Raw genomic sequence first — 20,157 nt, forward strand, 5'->3', positions numbered from 1 at the left:
CTTTTTGGAAAGTTACTTTGCTTAATACTCTCACTACTGTTCTTAGTTCAGTTTAATTTTCTTATTGACTCTAATGGTTTGCAGACAAAGTTCTTCTCCTGAAATTAACATCACACAGTATAACATATTAATTGTCGATCTGTTCTATTTGCTTTTTAACTCTTTCTGAGCTAATTAAATTAGTTAATTAAATAATTATAATATAATGATATATTATTCTCAACATAGATGATAAATTCCATCTCTTATTTCTTTTTATTACTAGTTGTTTAATGTTTGTTATCAAGTTTAGAACAAGACAGATATTCAGAGTAATAGGAATATCTGTTCAGTAGTACTTCTTTTTTCTTACTGCCCATAAGTTTTTAAGGTAATTTAAAATCCATCAACGGACCAATAGCTGGCAAAGCATACATAAAGTAATTTTGCATGCTCTTATTATATAAAATCAAAGACACCACAAACTATTCCAAAACTAAAAACTACTATGGATTAGAGATAGCTGTTGTTGGAAGTTTCCCCACTTGGTTATACTATAAATTAAAGATACCAAAAAATTATATACAGGTATCCCTTGCTTAATGCAGGATTTGATTAATGCAGTGAAATTAATTGCGACAATCCCTCAATATATGCGGCAGGAGTTTTGATTAATGCGCCTTTTAACCCTGTGGAGCTCACAGCTGATCTGACAGATACATGCAAAATGTTTAATATAAATATTCTTACACAATTCAGTGTATAGCTTGGAGGTCATGAGTAGCTGTGCATTCATATGTTATGAGTGATATTCCGCACTGTTTTTTGTTATGTAAAGGTTTGGATTTTTGACAGTAAATTTTATCTGAGAGATACCGCGACCTCCGATGTTTATTTATATTCTGATATCAGTATAGTATGGTATAGTTTTTTTTTTATTCTTTGTTCAATAATTTCTAGATTGTAATTGAAAATAAATAAACCATCATGTATTACTGAAATAGAGAGCCAAAGGCTTATTTATCATAACATGTCTTCTAGGACAGTGCTTCCCAAACTTCTGGATGTCAGGGCCCCCTTTGGAAAAATTCAAATATTTCACAGCCCCCCCCTTAAAAAATCGTAATATAGAAATATATTATTATAATATTTATTGTATTTATATTCAATACAAAACATACACAGCGAATATTGCAAAACTCAAATGCCAGTATATCATATTTTTAGCATCTTACATACACATTTTTGACATGGCACGTTATCTCATATTTTTATTTAGATAGATATATTGTTATTATACATTTGCAGTACAAGCACATGAAATGTAATGTTAATATAAATATTCTTACACAATTCAGTGTATAGCTTGGAGGTCATGAGTAGCTGTGCATTCATATGTTACGAGTGATATTCCGCATTGTTTTTGCTGTTATTTTTTTAACACATGTTATGTAAAGGTTTGTGATATTTGACAGTAAATTGTATCTGAGAGATACCGTGACTTCCGATGTCAGTATAGTATGGTTTAGTTTTTTTTTTTAGACTAAACTTTAAAACTGGCAATTTAGTATTTAAAACTGAATTGTGTAAGAATATTTGGCCAAGTGGTCAGCATATCCGCTCTCCAGCCAAAGGCTGCGGGTTCGAATCCCGCCGTGGGCATGGATATTTGTGATTGTCTACGGAAATACTAGTGGTAGTCATCGGCGGTATATGGCGTTGGTGTAGTTGTGGTCAGTTGGTGGAGAGAGAGAGCTGTAGAGCAGGTGCCCTCCCTCAATGAGTCCTTAGACTCCCTGGAGGTGTCTAATAATAATAATGTAAAACGATTAGTAATAAAGAAAGAATTAAAAACATAAAAGAAGTTTAATAACAATTTAATGTGATGGTTGTGTTTCAATACTGCTTCCAACACAAAAAAGTCAATATCAGGTGAAATATTCGAAACTGCAATTCTTAGATTTCTGCTTTGAAATGAAACTTATATGAATAAGCATATATTTAATAATATTCATTAAGCGACGAAATATGCAGGAAGCAAAATTTGTGAACCCTCACTAATGTGTGATATTTTCCATTAAAATATAAAAAATAACAAAAAAGAAATAATAAATAATAAAAATTAAATATGTTTCTTTTAAGATAAAAAAAATCTACTTAGTCTTAAAACATTTTAAATTTGTTTTCATTATTTCATGGCCCCCCCTCTCAACAAAACTTATGGCCCTGAAGGGGACTGCGGCCCACAGTTTGGGAAGCGCTGCCCTAGGAGATATGCTTTACATTATGGAAAATACTAAAGAAAGTAATCTGGAGCTTACTCCACCTTTACTACAACCTGCCCATAAGGTTGCTTATGCTTGCATCTGCCGAAACTTATAGTTTCTATATATTTGGCTATGAAATAATGTTGGATTCAATATTTATCATACATGTCCTCTAGGAGATGTGCTTTACATTATGGAAAATACTAAGGAAAGTGATCTGGAGCTGACTCCACCTTTACTATGAGTTGCCCATAAGGTTGCTTATGCTTGCATCCACCGAAACTTTTAGTTTCTATATATTCGGTATGAAACTTTTGTAATTTCTATATTCGGCTATGAAATAATGTTGGATTCAATATCCGCTTAATTTGTACCATCATGTATCATATTTGCAGTGTTTTTTCTTTGTTTTATTGCTTGTTTGCCGAAGTCTGGAGAGTCATTTTGCTTGTTATCATAGAATTTATGCCGATAAGGAAAAAACTATAACTGTTCAAACAACTCTTGATAACTTCTTTTGATAAAAAAAGTTGCAGTAAATAATGTAGGTACAAGTATTTATTAAACATTTACTTTGCATTCATTTTTTATCTTTCCTAAAAGAGTACCACATAAAATGAATTATTAATACAGTAATCGATCATCGACGAACTGTAATTTTTACCATTGATTATTAGATTTGATTAACACGATTTTGATATACGCGGTAACATCGAGGGATTAATTAACCGCGTTAATCGAGGGATACTTGTACTTGATTTAATCCTTTATCCAAGTGTAAGCAAACAAAGTTTGCACCTGTAGTATTTTCAGGTGCAAACTTGTATATAGAATGTAATGACTTCACATTACTTGCCTTAGTATCCCATAATGCAAACCACATATTCTTATGGACATGTATAATGCTATGCATTATGGGAAGGGTCACTACTCAGACCAGTGTCAACCTTTATTGAGGTGAAAAAGTAAAGGGTTGCTCATTATAGGCCTAGAGTAGTTAGTATAGGGATGCAAGAGAGAGCTTGATAGTATTAGGAGAAAGAAAGACAGATAGATAGCATGAGAGATAGAGAAAAGGCCTCAGCTCTTTTATATCATCATATAGCCAAAGGCTATCAGTTTTCCTTTTTCACCAATCTCATATCGATGAACAACCAAAAGACCAATCGAAACTAAAGCTCAAAGATGACTAACACCCAGGTGGTTAGTCCCATCTGGGTTAACTACCTTGAGTTGGCCTTCTCTGCCTGGGATTGCTCTCCATTCACCCCTGCAATTGACTATAAGACTACATTGAATTAAGAGGATGGAACTGTTTAAAAACCTCTCATAGCAAGAATAGACAGAATTTTGTCTCCCACTTGATGAATATGCATAATATGGGTGGTCTATTCCAACTTGTCAAAAATTTGATACCTCCCATACTTCTTTCTAAATACAAAAATCATCTGACTGAACAATAAAATTTCCACAATACAATATTATAAAGCATTTAGATGTCATATTGCTGGTTTTCAAATTCATTTTTCTTTTTAACCTTCCATAAATAGTATTTTAATTCATTAATTATAAAAATCAAAATTCTCTTCCCATTGCTGAGAGGTGGTGGGTATTGTAAAAAAAAACTTGTTCTATTGTAAGTAATGGAATGCCCAACACATTACATAATCTGTTCCAAATATGCAGGGTAAAAGAGGGCAACTGTAGAATGCATGTTCCACTGTTTCGGTAACAGATGTCACAGATTGTATCTCCAATGTTAAAGTACCACCATTTGATGGTATTGGCTAGAAGGTGGCCATATGCAATTCTCCAAGCAAGATCTCTCCTATTAGGGTACCCTTGGAACTTCATCAAGTTATGAAATAAAATATTGTTGTCCATACCCAACTGTGGAACTTCACGGCGAAAGAGATTAAAGATTTCTTTGTACCAAATTTTACTTTTTTTTAATAGAAAGAATGTCAATTCCACAGTGTTTAAGCAGTCTTAGAGTTAAGCACAGAGTGTTGTAGTATTCAGTAATAATCTCAGCTTTTGAACCTGTATAATCATTAATTCAAAACAGGGGAAGATGAAAACCCAAGTAGTAATGGAGAAGCTCACCACATGTGTTATCAATCTGCAATATTTTATGGATTTTAGAAACTGTATTGTTTAGATTGCAGAATTTTAAGACTGGAAGTCCAAATCCTCCATGCTTCTTTGATAGTTGAAGAAATTCCTTTTTAACTTCTTGGTATCGGCTGGACCAAAAAAATTGTAGAGGCTTACTATATAATTGCTTTTCTTCAGCTTCTGTGATGTCTGTAATATTTATTATGCACAACTGAGCAGGAAAGATTTTGGTTTTCAGTACTATGGCTTTAGAAGAAAAGGAGAGTGGCCCTATTTTCCAGTCTTCTAAGATTTCCAAGTTCTTATAAGTTCTTGGACTGGTATATTGGGTAAGTGAAGAAGGGACTTCCAAGTATAGTAAGAGGGTTCTCTCTTAGGGGTTAGTCCAAAAGGAATGCCTTCAAGATCACACTTTCCATTAACTTTTAATTTTGTGTTGTCTGCATTAATAATTAATCCACTGCTTTTGCTGAATTTTTCCAAAATACCAAAAAATATATATATGGAATCATTATCCTTCAAAGTTCCCACTACATCATCAGCATATGCTAATTCAAAGTTCCCACTACATCATTTCCATATGCTAAAGGAAAATAAGGTTAGCATATGCTAACCTTATTTTCCTTTATAGTTGAAGGAACTGTTATTCCTCACACAGCATGTGTATTGTTCACATGCTGTAAGAAAGGTTCAAGAACCAATGCAAAGAGCAGTAGACTGAGAGGGCAACCTTGCGTGACTCCTTTTTGAATTTTGACAGGTGAATTTTGACTTACATATTAGTGTATTTAGATAAATACACTAATATGTAAGTAGTTAACATATTTGCTTCAACACTAATAGTTAACAGGATATCTGTATGTGATTCATCACATACAGATTAAATACATGTAATCTAAGGTGACCATTGTCGATTACATCTGTTCTAACATCTTACCAGCAAGATATTTGCCTGAATGGTTAGCACAAAATTTTTCAACCTCTATGTGTGTGTGTGTGCGCGCTATGTGTAGACACAGAATAAATACATACATACATACATATATACAGGAAAACTTCACTTAATGCGCACTAAGTGAAATTGTGTTAAGTAAAAATGGTAAACAATAGGAATAATTATAATTCGTCCATCAGTTAGCGTAAATTTGGAAAAAAATTACAGTATAAGCTATATTAGAGGATAAAAATCATCAAAGTTAATAAAAATCAATTGCTTACATTTTTATATAATGTCTAAACATTTGATTGAGCTACTTTAAAAAAAAAATAAGTAAAGATGTTTGAATAGTTCTCGACTTTTTTATCTTGTCATGCAATTTGCGATAGTTGGTGATCGCTTTATCAAGATTTCAGCAGACTTTGAAGCTTCATTCCATATTAGGATCAGCATCAAACAAAATTTCCTTAGCATACTCAATGTGATTGAAAACTAGCTCAAGTTCTTTTGCAGTTAGCTTCTTAGTCATAATATTCTCTTCTTGTTCGCACACCTTACTTCTTCATATGCATGCTGTTCTTCTAGTTGAAGGAGATCATTCTCACGTAACTGTTCTGAATGGGAATCGAGCAAATTTCTCACATTTTCATTATCCATTTCATTAAATCCAAGTTCTTTCCAATTGTGCTGATTTTTTTAATAATGTTAGATCTTGGATTTTGCACATGATAAACTAACATAGGCTTGAGTTTAAAGTCTCCTTCTATATTGCCTCCTAATAAAAGTGTAAGATGATCTTTAGATACTTTGTATCCTGGTCGAGATGCTTTAGTCTTAACTAGGAAAGTTTTTGTTGGCATACCCTTTCAATAGAGACCAATTTTGTCGACGTTGAATATTTGCCGATTGTCATAATCACACTCCTGAATTATCTTTTGCAATTTTTCAGGAAACTTAGCTGCAGAATCTTTATCAGTACGAGCAGATTCTCCAGTTATTCTTATGTTATGCAGTCTAGTTCAATTTTTAAAACGGTCAAACCATCCTAAACTTGCAGTAAAGCTTTCACATTAAGACTCGTTAGTACGAGGTGTGTTAGTAGAGGATTTGACAAAATCGTACCAACCTGGTGCAACCATAAAGGATGTAACTGAGTCTATTAGAGAGCAAAAGGAAAGGGTGAAAGAAATGATTGTTGTGGCAGGTACGAATGATTTGAAAGGAGATAAAATGGAAATGATAGAGGACCTGAATGAATTGTTTGAAGTAGCAAAAGAAAAAAGTGAGAGAGTTAGGATGATTAGTCTTTTTCCGTGGTATGACAGTGAAGTGTTTAAAAGGAGGAAATAAAAGTTTAATTGCAAATGACTTTATTCGTGGGTGATGTATGACGAGTGGTATGGAATTTGTGGACGTGTGGAGTGAGTTCGATGGGCAAAAGGATCTATATAAGATGGATGGCTTGCATTTGAATGGATACGGTGTAAGGAGACTTAAAAAAATGTTGCTGAATGTAGTGGATGTGCAAAATCAGGGAAACTAGATTTATTAAAGGGGGGGTAGATATACAGACCTTAGGGAGGCAGTTGAATGTATGAATGAGTATAATGTGCCCGAGCGAATAAGGACAACATCTCAGAATGGGATAGTTAATATAAGACATCAAGGTAGGGATGGGACCTAATGGGGTTTTTAAATTCATGTACACTAATGCTAGGAGTATTAGGAACAAGAAGGAAGAGTTTTTGGCCATGGTTGGCACTTCCAGACCACAGGTTATTGGCATTAGTGAATCATGGCTGACTGTAGATGATATAGCTAGTGGGATTGAATGTGATGGGTATAGTGTGTTCAGGAATGACAGGGAAAATAAAATGGGGGGAGGAGTATTGTTGATGATAGCTGATGGGCTGCAGCCAAGGAGAATAGAAGTTGAATTGCAGGATAGAGAAAAGAGCACATTTGAGGCCATTTGGTGTGAGTTGTGGCTAGCAGAACAAAATATACAATTGGGTGCTGCTATAGACCGAGTAATGGAAAAGATGGTGGAGACAGTATGCACAAGCAAATAGAAGAAATGAGTGGAAGGAGGTAATTATTATGGGAGATTTCAACTATTGTCGCATTGATTGGAGTGAGGAGAGGACACACGGGAGGAAGGAATTGGATTTTATGCAGTTATTAAGGGATAACTATCTCCAACAGCATGTAATGGAAAATACTAGGGGTCAGAGAGTGCTTGACCTAGTAATTACATCTGAGGATTTGGCTGTAACAAATATGACCACATTGCCACCAATTGGTGAGAGTGATCATAGGGTCTTGACTTGGGAGGTGGCTAAAGGTGTGGAATTTACAATTAAGACAAGGTACATGTGGAATTATCGGGCTGGAAAGTATGACAAGCTTAGGAGTTTGATTGGTTCAGTGCCATGGCATGTACAACTGCAAGGACTAGAAGTTGATAGTGCATGGGAGGCAGTTAAGAAGTGTTTGCATGAAGCAATGGCTGACTGTATACCTAGAGTCCGAATAATAAATTAAGTAGGGGTTAAATGGATGAATAACACCATTAAGCTTGAGCTGCAAAAAAAGAGACAACTATGGAGGGAATTTAAGGAGAAAGGTGACCGGCATGCACATGAACGGTATAAAGCGCAGGCCAGAAGGGTGACGAGTGTGGTAAGAAAAGCAAAAAAGGATTACGAAAGAACATTGGCCATGCAGGGTAAAGAGAATCCTAAACAGTTTTTTCAATATGTTGCAAGTAAAAGGAAAAATGTATATGGCAGAATGATTTTAAAGAATACCGATGGTAGGGAGGTAACTGAATCAGTTGATATAGTTGAGTTACTGAGTGAGCACTTTGCAAGAATATATCATCCAGGTGGTGACATTGCAGAAATGAATGAACCAGTAGATTATACGGGAATTGTGGTGAATGAAGTGGAGGCGAGTAGTTTATTGCATAACCTCAATGTCAATACATCTGTGGGATTGGATGGTATACCAGCTCGTGTCGTACGAGAAGCGGCTAAAGAATTGTCAGTACCCTTGACCATTTTGTTTAATTTGAGTCTCGGGTCTGGGTTAGTCCCAAGGGGGTGGAAAGAGGGGAAAATAGTTCCACTGCATAAAGGAGGTTCCCAGACTGCTGTTGTAAATTACCGACCGATTAGCATATCAGGAATCATTGTCAAGGTCTTAGAGAAATTATTCAAGAAAAGAATACAGGATTGAATAGATGAAAATGGGATATTGTATGTGGGACAACATGGTTTTGTGAAGGGTAGATCATGCCTCAGTAACTTGCTCACGTTTTATAACACAGTATCGACTGAACTGCATAAGGGTAATGCGTTTACAGTGATTCTACTGGACCTTGCCAAGGCCTTTGACAGGATACCACATGGAACCCTAATCAGTAAACTGGAGCAGATGGGGATGGATAGGAGGGTGGTTAATGGAGAGATACCAGAGAGTGGTTTATTCAGGAGTTGAGTCTAAAAGATGGCTTATGACACTAGTGGTGTGCCGCAGGGCTCTGTTCTTGGACCACTACTTTTCAATTTGTTCATCAATTATATAGGAAAGGATCTGAGAGGAAGTGTTCACTTGTTTGCTGATGATGCAAAGTTGGGTGGAGCAATTGTGAGTGCACAGGATGTCAAAATTTTACAGGATGATTTGGATAGTTTGGAGGTCTGGGCTAGGAAAAATCGATGTCAATTTAATGTGACAAAGTGTAAGGTTGTGCATTTTGGGGTGAAAACAATAGCAGCAGTATATCACATTGGTGGAACTGCACTCCAGGAGATTGAAGAGGCCAAGGATTTGGGTGTTGGTGGATAGGGAATTGAAGTTTAGGGGGCACATTGCAAAAGTGGCTAAATCAGCTCATCAAATCACTTGGCTTCTGAAAAATACTTTAACATGCAGAGACAAACAAGTTATTGTTCCTCTGTATCGAGCCTTGATAAGACCCCATCTGGACTGCTGTGCCCAGTTATGGGCGCCAGGGTTTCTTCATGATGGGGAGGAAGTGGAGAGGATCCAGAGACGAGTGACCAAGATGATAGCAGGTCTGTGGAATGAACCTTGTGAGAATGGGTTGGGGATTTGTGGGTTGCAGAGATTGGTCGATAGGTGGAGAGGGGTGATGTGATTGAGACATTCAGATTGCTGGGGGGTTTCTATAAGATTAATCCAGAAGATATTTTTGAAAATAGGACTGGGGGCCATGCATGGAGGCTGGGCAAGAATGTGGTTAACAAGGGTGTTAGGGCTAGGTTTTTTTTACTTGGAGAGTGGTGAACAAGTGGAATAAGTTGCCAGAGTCTGTTGTGGGTGCTGCGACCGTGAAGGAGTTCAGGGCAAGGTATGATGGATACTGTGTGAATATCGAATAGTAGTTCTTGACATGATGTTAGGGCTTCTCTCAATGAGTCTGTCGACTGCTTGGAGTTGGCCGGAATAATAATAATTACTCTTGATATTTGGTCTCTTTCAATGATGTAAAAATATTGAGAGCTTTTGTCTGAATATACCCTGTGCTCAGAGTTATTCTTCTTTGGTTATAATCCTCAATCCAGAGTAACAGAATACACTCACTCCATCTCGATCATTAAATGGCTTCTATTTTGGGTGATCTGAATGCTTAAAGAAGCAGTAGCAACTATAGACTTGTTGTATCCCAAGTCGCACCCAATCATTGTATTACTAGCAAGACTTTCATGTCTCTTAATGACTTCCAGCTTTTCCACTCGCTGCAGATTGGCGACAAAAAATTTTCATCATCATCATGCGTATCAAGGATTTAGGCCTAGCATGGCCTGTTCCGGCCTTAGAAATTATCGTTGAATCGTTTACAAGAACGCTATAGCTTTCTTTTTCCTAATGGCTTGTACTTTAAGGCTTGTTTTGGTTGTTTTGGTAATCATCATCAAATTCCTGCCGTGTACCCTCAAGGGGTGTACAGGATATGATAGTACTACATGAAAAATTTACATCATTACTAACTTGTGATCTACAATTTTCCTCCAAATCAGCCTGTTACTTGTCAAGACTCCAATATTATCAGATCTTATATTTCTGTCATCTAAGGCACTTTGTATTGTATCAATCCACCTATATCTTGGTCTTCCTCTTGTTCATTTTCCTGCCAACCTGGCAGAGAACACTTGTTTTGTTAATCTTTCCTCGCCCATTTCTGTTTAAGTGACCATACCACCTGAGATTAGCTCTGCTAACGATATTCCTGGATGCTGACAATGTCAAGTTCTTTCCTAATATCCTCATTTTTAATATGATATTGCCATTGATGCCATCTGTTCACACCTCTAATCTTTCTCAGAACAAGTGTTCTCTGCCAGGTTTGCAGGAAAATGAACCAGAGGAAGACCAAGATATATTGAATTGATAATATTTAAATTGAAATATAGTAAACAATTCCATTGAAGAAAAAAAAAAATTAACTGTATACAAGACAGTGTTCAAACCTGTTTTACTTATGATCCAGCTCTCATATCCATAAGTTAAAACTGGTTTGAACACTGTCTTGTATACAGTTAATTTAGTGTTCCGAATGTAAAAAAAAAATCGCATTAACTGATTAATCACTTGCTTAAAGGAGGAAATGATATCATTTCACTTAACTGATTATCATGCATATCGAATTCGCATTAAGCAAGGTTTTCCTGCACACACACACACATATATATATATATATATATATATATATATATATATATATATATATATATACTGATTTGTTCCTTGAGATCATGTTATAATTGCTGCAACCTTGGGAATGCATTATTAAATCGAGGTGAAGTATGGGTATCCAGTCATTTCTTTTACCTATTGTGGTGTGTTTTGTTTTGTTGTAATAACCCAGTAAACCACCAAAGATATAATCAGTGCAAGTCTAAATACTTGTTTGAACTAATTTATTTTTATTAAAGCTTCAAAGTGTACCTGCTCCAAATATTAACTGTACAGATTCTTCAGGAAACACCCCTCTGCATTGTGCAGCATACAGAGGTCGAAAGGAGGCTGCAGTTTTTCTTCTTCAAAGTGGCATTGATTCATCCATTCGAAATAAAAGAGGTTTGTTTTATATATATATATATATATTTTTTTTTTTTTTTTTTTCCCTTCAATGGAATTGTTTACTATATTTCAATTTAAAAATAGTTAATATCAACATCAATTATATTTTTGTATTCTAAATAAAATAAAGAATGATTATTAATTGCTGTTTTTAATTTGTAAACATATATAAACATGATAATCTCCTAGAACAATTTTTTTTCTTATCCTTCTTCCTTGCTAAAATTAATTCATTGCATTTGATGGATCTCTTCAGCCAACCATGTATAACATAATTATCAGTTCAGCCTACCAATAACTTGGAACGACAGCTTAGCCTAGGAAATCTCTACTGTTTTGGTTTAGTGAAGGAAATGTGGAATTCCTTCACTGAAAGTGAGGAAGGTATTCTATATCATGATGATATAGAAAACAAAGAAGCATAAAAGAAACTTCTCCCACACTGATGATCCTTTAACCATCAAATCACTATCCTTCATATAGAAATTGTAAGATTCTCCTGATAAACTAATGATAGCCTTTAGGTATGCTAATGAATTCATAATTCGAGGAGTTAACTCAAAGGTAAGGTGCAAAAATTGCATAGCAGATGTTAACAGGCTAGGTACGTGTGATGTCTAATTAATGGACTTGAAAAAAAATATTAATACCAATATCAGGAGTAATCATTCCATGGTCTCTGTTTCTAAAATTTTGATAGGCATTTTGAACTTAAATGCAAGAGGATATGTCTCCGTTATATGCATTAAATTCTCAAACAACTAACATCAACTCGGCACCTCTGAGTCGGGCAAAATTTTCTTATGACCTCTATCTTACAGTAACCCAACAACTACAGAGCAGAAGTTTAATGTAAGATAACTAAAAAAGGTAATTAAATTTCCTTACTTATTAAAAAAAAATTAATAAATACACACATACAGTTAAATAAAATAAACTGAGGAAAAATTAGCTGATTTAAAAAGTACTATCTCCCACTAAGATAATACTTTTTTCTATCCCACAAAGGGGATAGACCATCGGCTCTGTTTAACTTAGAACTTTACTTCACTCTTCTAAGTTAAACAGATCTGATGGTCTATCTTTATAAAGTTATGTTTTCTTTATAAAGTCATTCCATGAGGAATTGACTTTTGTGAAGGACTATTGTGTTGTCCCAATGAATATGTCTAGTGTTGATAACATGTTCTGCAAGTCCAGACTGTTCAGGCTTAAGGTATTGAATATAAGACTTCTGTTTTTCTAGCCGAATAACAGCAGATCTTGCTGTTTGTCCGAAATAAGATAACTCATAAGAGGAAGGAATCTGGTAGACACCTGGATAATTGAGATGTGAAAGCTTGTTCTTTGGAGAAGTGAGAAAGGTGAATATTTTTCTGATGGAGCAAAAGGCAACAAAAATATTTAGTGGTTTCAAAACTTTCGCTATGTGTTGACTAAAGCACGTAAGGGACAGGAATATGAGTTATTTCTTCCATATTTGAAGAGGTAGAGATACTAAAACTGCTCAAAGCTCTTTTGATGAAAGAATTCTTATGACGTGGTGACTTTTGGAATTGCCAGTTATTCAATTAGTATTATAATTTATTTAAATATGCCTACTCACGATATTTCCTTATTGAAACAAATACAGAGCAGAAGTCAACTTAGAGATTTGTGATGGACTATGTCTTCAGTGTGCATTTTGACACCAAACTGTGATACTCTTCATGTATTCACTATTTACATGCCACGAGAATGCTCTCGCAAGAAAAATCATGTATTATACTTGCGAAAAAATTATATCCTTATTTAATAGTTTGTACCAGAAATATCTTCAACTAGGCTACTTGTATATAAACAATTGTTGATTTCATGTTGCCTTAGTATTCCATAATATATCACATACGAGTTCAGATGCACAATACAACTCTTGTACCCTTAAAAATTCCCTGCAAAAATATGTTAAATAGATGTGATATATTTGTCTACTTTTTGATATTTTTATCACCAAGACATCTTGCAAATATTGGAGATAAGGCTTAACAACATCTCCATCAGAGAAAGACTTCCGTTTTTTGGTCAACACTAAAGCAATTTTCTAGAATGCTTTTCTCATCACCAAACTTTCATAACTTCTTTTAATAGAGATATTTTATCTTCTTTTGATTTTTTTCTAAATCACATATTCTCTTCATAACCCAGACTCAAGCACTAGCTCCAGTTTTCCGTTTATTTCAGTCTAATGTTGTGCTTTATTGTGTTTATTAAGATCATATCTTTTATTATGTGACAAAGTGTTTTCACAAACAGTGCACACTGGTTTTCCTGACAGATTCACTATAAATAAGAACTATTTTCTAACTGTTCATTGAATTTACACTTACTGTCACCTTCTGTTTTCCTTTTGTGCTGTGATGGGTAACTAGAATCTCCATAGCTCAGTATAGTCGAAGCCCTTTGGTCAGGAAGACCTGGGTTCTGTTCCCATCTGTGAGTGATGAACCTTTATCAGGTCTCTTTCGATGAAAGGTGAGTTAACTGGTCTCACACGAAGATAGGGTTTTTTTTTTTTCACCTGGAAACTCGGGTTTTTGTACCCCCCCCCCCCAGAACAAGCAAACTGGCCCTGTGAACACATGCATTTGCAGACATAGGACATTTCTGGGAGGCATAGGGATTAACCACCTTATCCTTGAATTATGGTTAAGAAATCCAAGAATAATTGGAAGGTAGTGGGCACTTAAGTGCCTGTTAGAACCACTGATGGATGGATGGATGCGTAATTGAATGTAAAAACAACACTTCATTTTTGAATAACTACAAAACTGCAAAAATTCACAAAGGATGAACAAAGCACAACTCCATGTAGCACGAGTCTCAATTGTAAACTGACTGACAAAAACCTATGAATGTGCAAAAGATGTGCACGAAACAATAAAATTGCTAACAATAATTACTAAATTTTAGCTTTTTTTTTCTACAAATCAGTTTTTAGTTAATACTTTTTGCATAAATAAATTAGGCTTACTTCTTTTATTATTATCATTGAGGTCTAATGCCCTACTTCTAATCATCCAGTGTGCCATTTGTGCACATGTGCCATAGTTTGGCCATCCCTGCCATAATGCAATAGCCTTCAAATGTGTATGTTGCCATGCATTATCACTATCCAGACTGGTTTTGACCTTTACTGAGGTAAAAAAGTAAAGGGTGATCATCATATGCCTAGAGTAGTTAGTATAGGGGTGCAAGAGAGCCTGTTAGTATTAGGAGAAAGAAAAGATGGATAGTTAATATGAGAGATAGAGAAAACACCTCAGTGCTTTTATATCACTATATAGCAAAAGGCTATCAATTTTCCTTTTTCACGTCTCATGCAGATGAACAACCAAAAGACCAATTGAAAAGTGCAAAGATTGACTGATGCACAGGTGGTTAGCCATATCTGAATTAGCCACTTAGAGTTGGCCTTCTCTGCCTGGGATTGCTCTCCAGTCATCTCTGCAATTGACCATAAGACCACATTGAGCTAAGAGGATGGAACCATTTTAAAAACCTCTTATAGTAAAAATAGACAGAATTTTATCTCCCCTGATGAATATGCATAATGTGGGTGGTCCATTCCAACTAGCCAAAAATTTGATATCTCCTAGAATGCTTCTTTCTAAATACAAAAGACATCTGACTGAATAATAAAATTTCTGCAGTACAATATTATAAAGCATTTGTATGTCATATTGCTGGTTTTCAAAACCAAGTTTCTTTCTTTCTGACCTTCCATAAATGGTATTTTAATTCATTAATTATAAAAATCAAACTTCTCTTCCCATTGCTGACAGGTGGTGGGTACTGCAAAAAAAAAGAACCTCTTCTGTTGTAGGTAATGGAATAGCCAAAACATGACATTTGTTTCAAATACTCAGAGCAAGAGGGCAGCTGTAGGATGCACGTTCTACTTTTCCATTCGGTAAGAGATGTCACAGATTGGATCTCTGATGTTAAAGTACCTCCATTTCATGGTATTGACTGGAAGGCAGCCATATACAATTCCCCAATCAAGATCCCTCCATCCTTGGAACTTCAATAAGTTATGAAACAAAGTGTTGTTGCCAGTACACAAGTGCAGAAGTTCACGGCAAAAGAGATTAAAGAATTCTTTATACCAAATTTTAATTTTTTTTTAATGGAAAGAATGTCAATGCCTGAATGTTGTAGCAATCTTAGAGTTAAGAACAGTTGTAGCATTCATAGAATGTTGTAGTATTCAGGAACAATCTCAGGTTTTGGACCTTTATAATCATAACTCTAAACAGGGAATATGGAAACCCAGGTAATAGCGGAGAAGATCTGCAACATTTTATGGATTTTTGAAGAAGCTGTATTGCTTAAATTGCAGAATTTTAAGACTGGAAGCCCAAATCCTCATTCTTATTTGATAGTTGAAGAAATTCCCTTTTAATTACTTAGTATCAGCTGGACAAAAAAAAATCTACAGGTAACTCTCGTATAACGCAGATGTTAGGTTCCATAGAAATGGCACGTTATATAAATTGCGTTATGCGAGACTCAGATCACATAGAAAAAGGGGTTATGTTCCGAAATCATTTTTTAAAAATTATGTAAACAACAATGACATATCCAACAAATACATCTGTTGGATATGTCAAAACTATTGAACAAATATATAAAAATTACAAATTGCACATAAACTTCATTGCACATAATGCATAAATATTTTAGGCAAAATAAAATAAAGTGCATATTTTAATCATCATTACTGTCTTCAAAAATAATATTTCGTAGATGTTCTTCATTTATGAGTAACTGGACATCATCACTTCAAATCTCTTGGACATCATTTGTATAATTCTCATTGTATACTTCTGCTGGTTTAGTTATCAAGAAGTCAGTAATAAGACTTTGCTTACCACTATGCTGCAATTTTTTTATTAAGTTCATAATATGGAGCTAAACAAATATTCAATTGTCCCGTGAATTTTCCGGAATGCTCCATTGAGGGACACATTAGGTCATGTCACAATGAGAATCTTCGGCAGAACTCTCCCCACCATTTGGTTCAACGTCATCAATTAATTATACCAGTTCCTTTTCATTTACATCTTGGAAGTTTTTTCCCACTTGGTTAGACTATAATAAATTTAGACCCTTTATCCAACTGTAAGCAAACAAAGTTTGCGCCTGAAGTATCTTCAGGACTGAGGCAACTCGTGGTAAAGGTGGACCAAGCTCTCGTCACTCCTTGTCTCAGTATCTCCCATAATGCAAAACACATCTCCTTGTGGACATGTATAATGCTATGTATTAAGGGAAGGGTCACTACCCAGACCAGTTTCGACCTTTATTGAGGTCTCGTCAGTGGGAATCAGACCCAGAAGTGGTGATACTAAGGCAGAAGCAATGGAGAAGTCATATTTACCTATACGAGTTGCCAAAAGGTGTACCACCTTATTATTAAATTACTCTGGATTTAGTGAAAGATGTTGGAAGTTTTTTTCTACTAGGTTAGACTATAATAAATTTAGTTTAATCCTTTATCCAAGCGTAAGCGAACAAAGTTTGTACCTGATGTGTCCCCTAAATTTCAGAACCTTATCAACTATCACCTCCAGATCTCTTATTTCCTCCAACAATATAATGTTGTCGAAGATGCGTTGTTTTTTATGGAACATTTTGAACAACGTATCTTTGACAACATTTCTCCCAGACCTACTCATTGATTCAGATATGTCAATGATATTTTTGCTATATGGAATGGCTCTTCTGATGAACTTCAACAGTTTCTCACTAAGTTAAATGTACTTCATCCAAGGATCCAGTTTACCCTGGAAGTAGAATCAAATAAGCAGTTAGCCTTTTTAGATCTTCTAATTCTTTGCCAACCAGATGGTAACCTACATTTCTCAATCTATAGAAAGAAGACCCATACATGCCATTATATCCATGCTGAATCTCATTACCATCCCCGTCAAAAGTCAGGAACTATTAAAACACTGGTTCATCACAGGCCCACTTCTTTTGTTCTTCAGACGATCTATTACAGAAAGAACTGCAATATGTTACTTCTTCCTTTCTATCTAATGGATATAAGAATTCCTTCATCAAAAGAGCTTTGAGTAGTTTTGATGTCTCTTCCTCTTCAAATACAGAAGAAATAACACACATTTCTATCCCTTATGTACAAGGCATTAGTGAACGTATAGCAAAAGTTTTAAAACCGCTGAATATTTTTGTTGCCTTTCGACCATTTAGAAAAATCTCCACCTTTCTTACTTCTCCTAAGGACAAGCTTCCACATCTTAATCATCCAGGTGTCTACCAGATTCCGTGCTCTTGTAGATTATCTTATTTCGGACAAACAGGCAGATCTGCCTCTATTCGGCTAGAACACCAGTCTTATATTCAATACCTTGAACCTGAACAGTCTGGACTTGCAGAACATGCCATCATCATCACTAGACATAGAGTTCATTGGAAAAAGACGAGTCCTTCACAAAAGTTGGTTCCTCATGGAATGGCTTTATAAAGAAACATGGGAAACTTTTCTTCACTTTCCTAACTTAAACAGATCTGATGGTTTACATCTATCCCCTTTATGGCTTTATGGGAGATAGTACTTTATAATTCAGCTAATCTTTCCTAACTTTTTATTGTATATATAATTTTTTTTTTTTTTTTTGTTAGGAAATTTATTGACCTTTTTAGTTATCTTACACTAGCTACTTAGGCACTTTTTGGAATTGTCAGTTATTGTTTAATTTGAGCTTAAAATGTACTAAAGATGCCTGTGACACACAGGCGAAAATTATACTATTAAATAATCTTTTTACGTGAGTTTTTCCGATATTAATTTTGTATTTTTCTGTTGATCTTTCCAACCGAATTCCAGACCTTCTGGTAAATTGGAATAATGTCACTTGGAACTGGGAAATGCGATTAAAATTCAAACAAGTGGTAAAACAGAATATGATTGAATGGAGAAAGGAACAAACTTTCCTCAAAAGAAAAAGTTGAAAGACCTGTATAAAGAAAAAAGCTGGTTTGTAGCAAACCAATGTAATTGTATAGAATGTAACAAAATTATTAGAAATATTAACATAGTGATAGAAGTGGAAAGGCAGAAACTGGTAGAAGAAAGAAATTTTAAATTAAGAATACAACAGCACTTTGCAGATAACCCTTCAGCTGCATTCTTCAATAGACAATTCACTAAATTTCACGAAGAAAGGATTATCACTCAAATCTACATTGATGGTGAAGACGTGTCTACCACTCAAGGCATCATTGACTCCTTTCAAAAACACTACAAAAATCTATTTGAAGACAAATAGTACTTTGGGATATTATAACTCTTGGAACATTAATGGCTTTCCTATTCATATCCAAGATGGGCATGACAGACCCATTACAGCATCTGAAGTTACCACAGCCTATAAAGAATGCCAGACAAAAAAATCCCCAGGACCTGATGGTCTAGGGATAGAACTTTACTAATGATGCCTGGGATTTTATTGTTCTCATTCTGGTTATACGGTTTAATTCTTTTCTCTCATCATGACACATACCAAGTGAATTTGTAGCAAGCCATACCATCCTCATTCCAAAATGTAATAGAGATCACACCTTAATCAGCAGCTGGAGACCTATTTCTCTATCTAATACTGACTACAGAATATTTTTCCACATAATAACAGGCTCAAAGTTGGAACGAAATACATAATTAATAGCACACAGGTGTATGGAGTTCCAGGCCAAGCAGTAGAATTTAATCTGTTTCTAATACCTGATCTACTCTGCTTAGTTAATACCAAAAAACAGCCAATGGCAGCACGACCAGTAGACCTTACTCAAGCATTTGATAATGTTCACTATTCCTTTCTTTTCTACATCCTCAATCAAACAGATGTGGGTGAAAGGAGCCTATGCCAATTGAACTACCTGCCTCCTAGTTAATGGGTTCCTATCAGACTCAGTTAAAATTCAAAAAGAAGTCAAGCAAGGTTGCCCTCTTAGTCCATTGCTGTTTGGATTGGTTCTTGAACCTTTCTTAGAGGAAATCGACAAAACATGTCCTATGCGAGGAATAACAGTTCCTTCAACTATGAAATAAAATAAGGTATTAGCACATGCCAATGATGTAGTGGGCACTTGGAAGGATAATGATTCCATATAGATCTTTTTTGGTATTTTGGAAAAATTCAACAAGATCGGTGTATTAACTGCTAATGCAGACAAAACAAAATTCAAAATTTTTGGAAAGTTCAATCTTGGAGGCATTCCTTTTGCACTAACCCCTAAGAGAGGGAGAACTCCTCATTTCACTTGGAATTCCCTTCTCCACTTACCTGATATTACCAGTTCAAGAATTTATATACATGAACATTGAAACCTGGAAAATTGGGCCACTTTCCTTTTCTTCTAAAGCATATTACTCAAAGCCATAATCTTCCTTATTCAGTTGTACGTAATAAATATTACAAAACCACAAAAGTTAAAGAAAAGCAATTATATACAGGTAACCCTTGTATAACGCGGTACTTATACAACGCAGTTTTAATATAACGTGGCCTACAAATTGTAGTAACCCTTTATCTTTTCATATACAATATTTTTCACTGCGAGACTTAAAAATCAAATTTTATGTTTGTTAAATTTGTGTTTGCCCGTATCGCACATGTAGTTATAAGTAGCGAATTTATATTAGGGGTAATATCCTTTAGCACGCATGTACGTCAATTGTTTGCT

The 20,157-nt window shown here is 35.1% G+C and overlaps 1 protein-coding gene across 1 annotated transcript in view; it reads left to right on the plus strand.

Annotated features, from left to right (window-relative positions):
• LOC150094636 (oxysterol-binding protein-related protein 1-like) overlaps positions 1-20,157 on the plus strand; it is a 714,206-nt gene that overhangs the window by 170,018 nt on the left and 524,031 nt on the right. Inside the window, exon 7 of the mRNA XM_090411347.1 lies at positions 11,265-11,409. Coding sequence (XP_090267473.1) covers positions 11,265-11,409 — 145 coding nt within the window. The remainder of the gene's footprint in view (positions 1-11,264; positions 11,410-20,157) is intronic.

Source organism: Typopeltis vanoorti, chromosome 21 (assembly GCF_054136105.1).
Source record: "Typopeltis vanoorti isolate ZY-2024b chromosome 21, IOZ_Tvanoo_1.0, whole genome shotgun sequence".
In the NCBI taxonomy this organism is placed as follows: domain Eukaryota; kingdom Metazoa; phylum Arthropoda; class Arachnida; order Uropygi; family Thelyphonidae; genus Typopeltis; species Typopeltis vanoorti.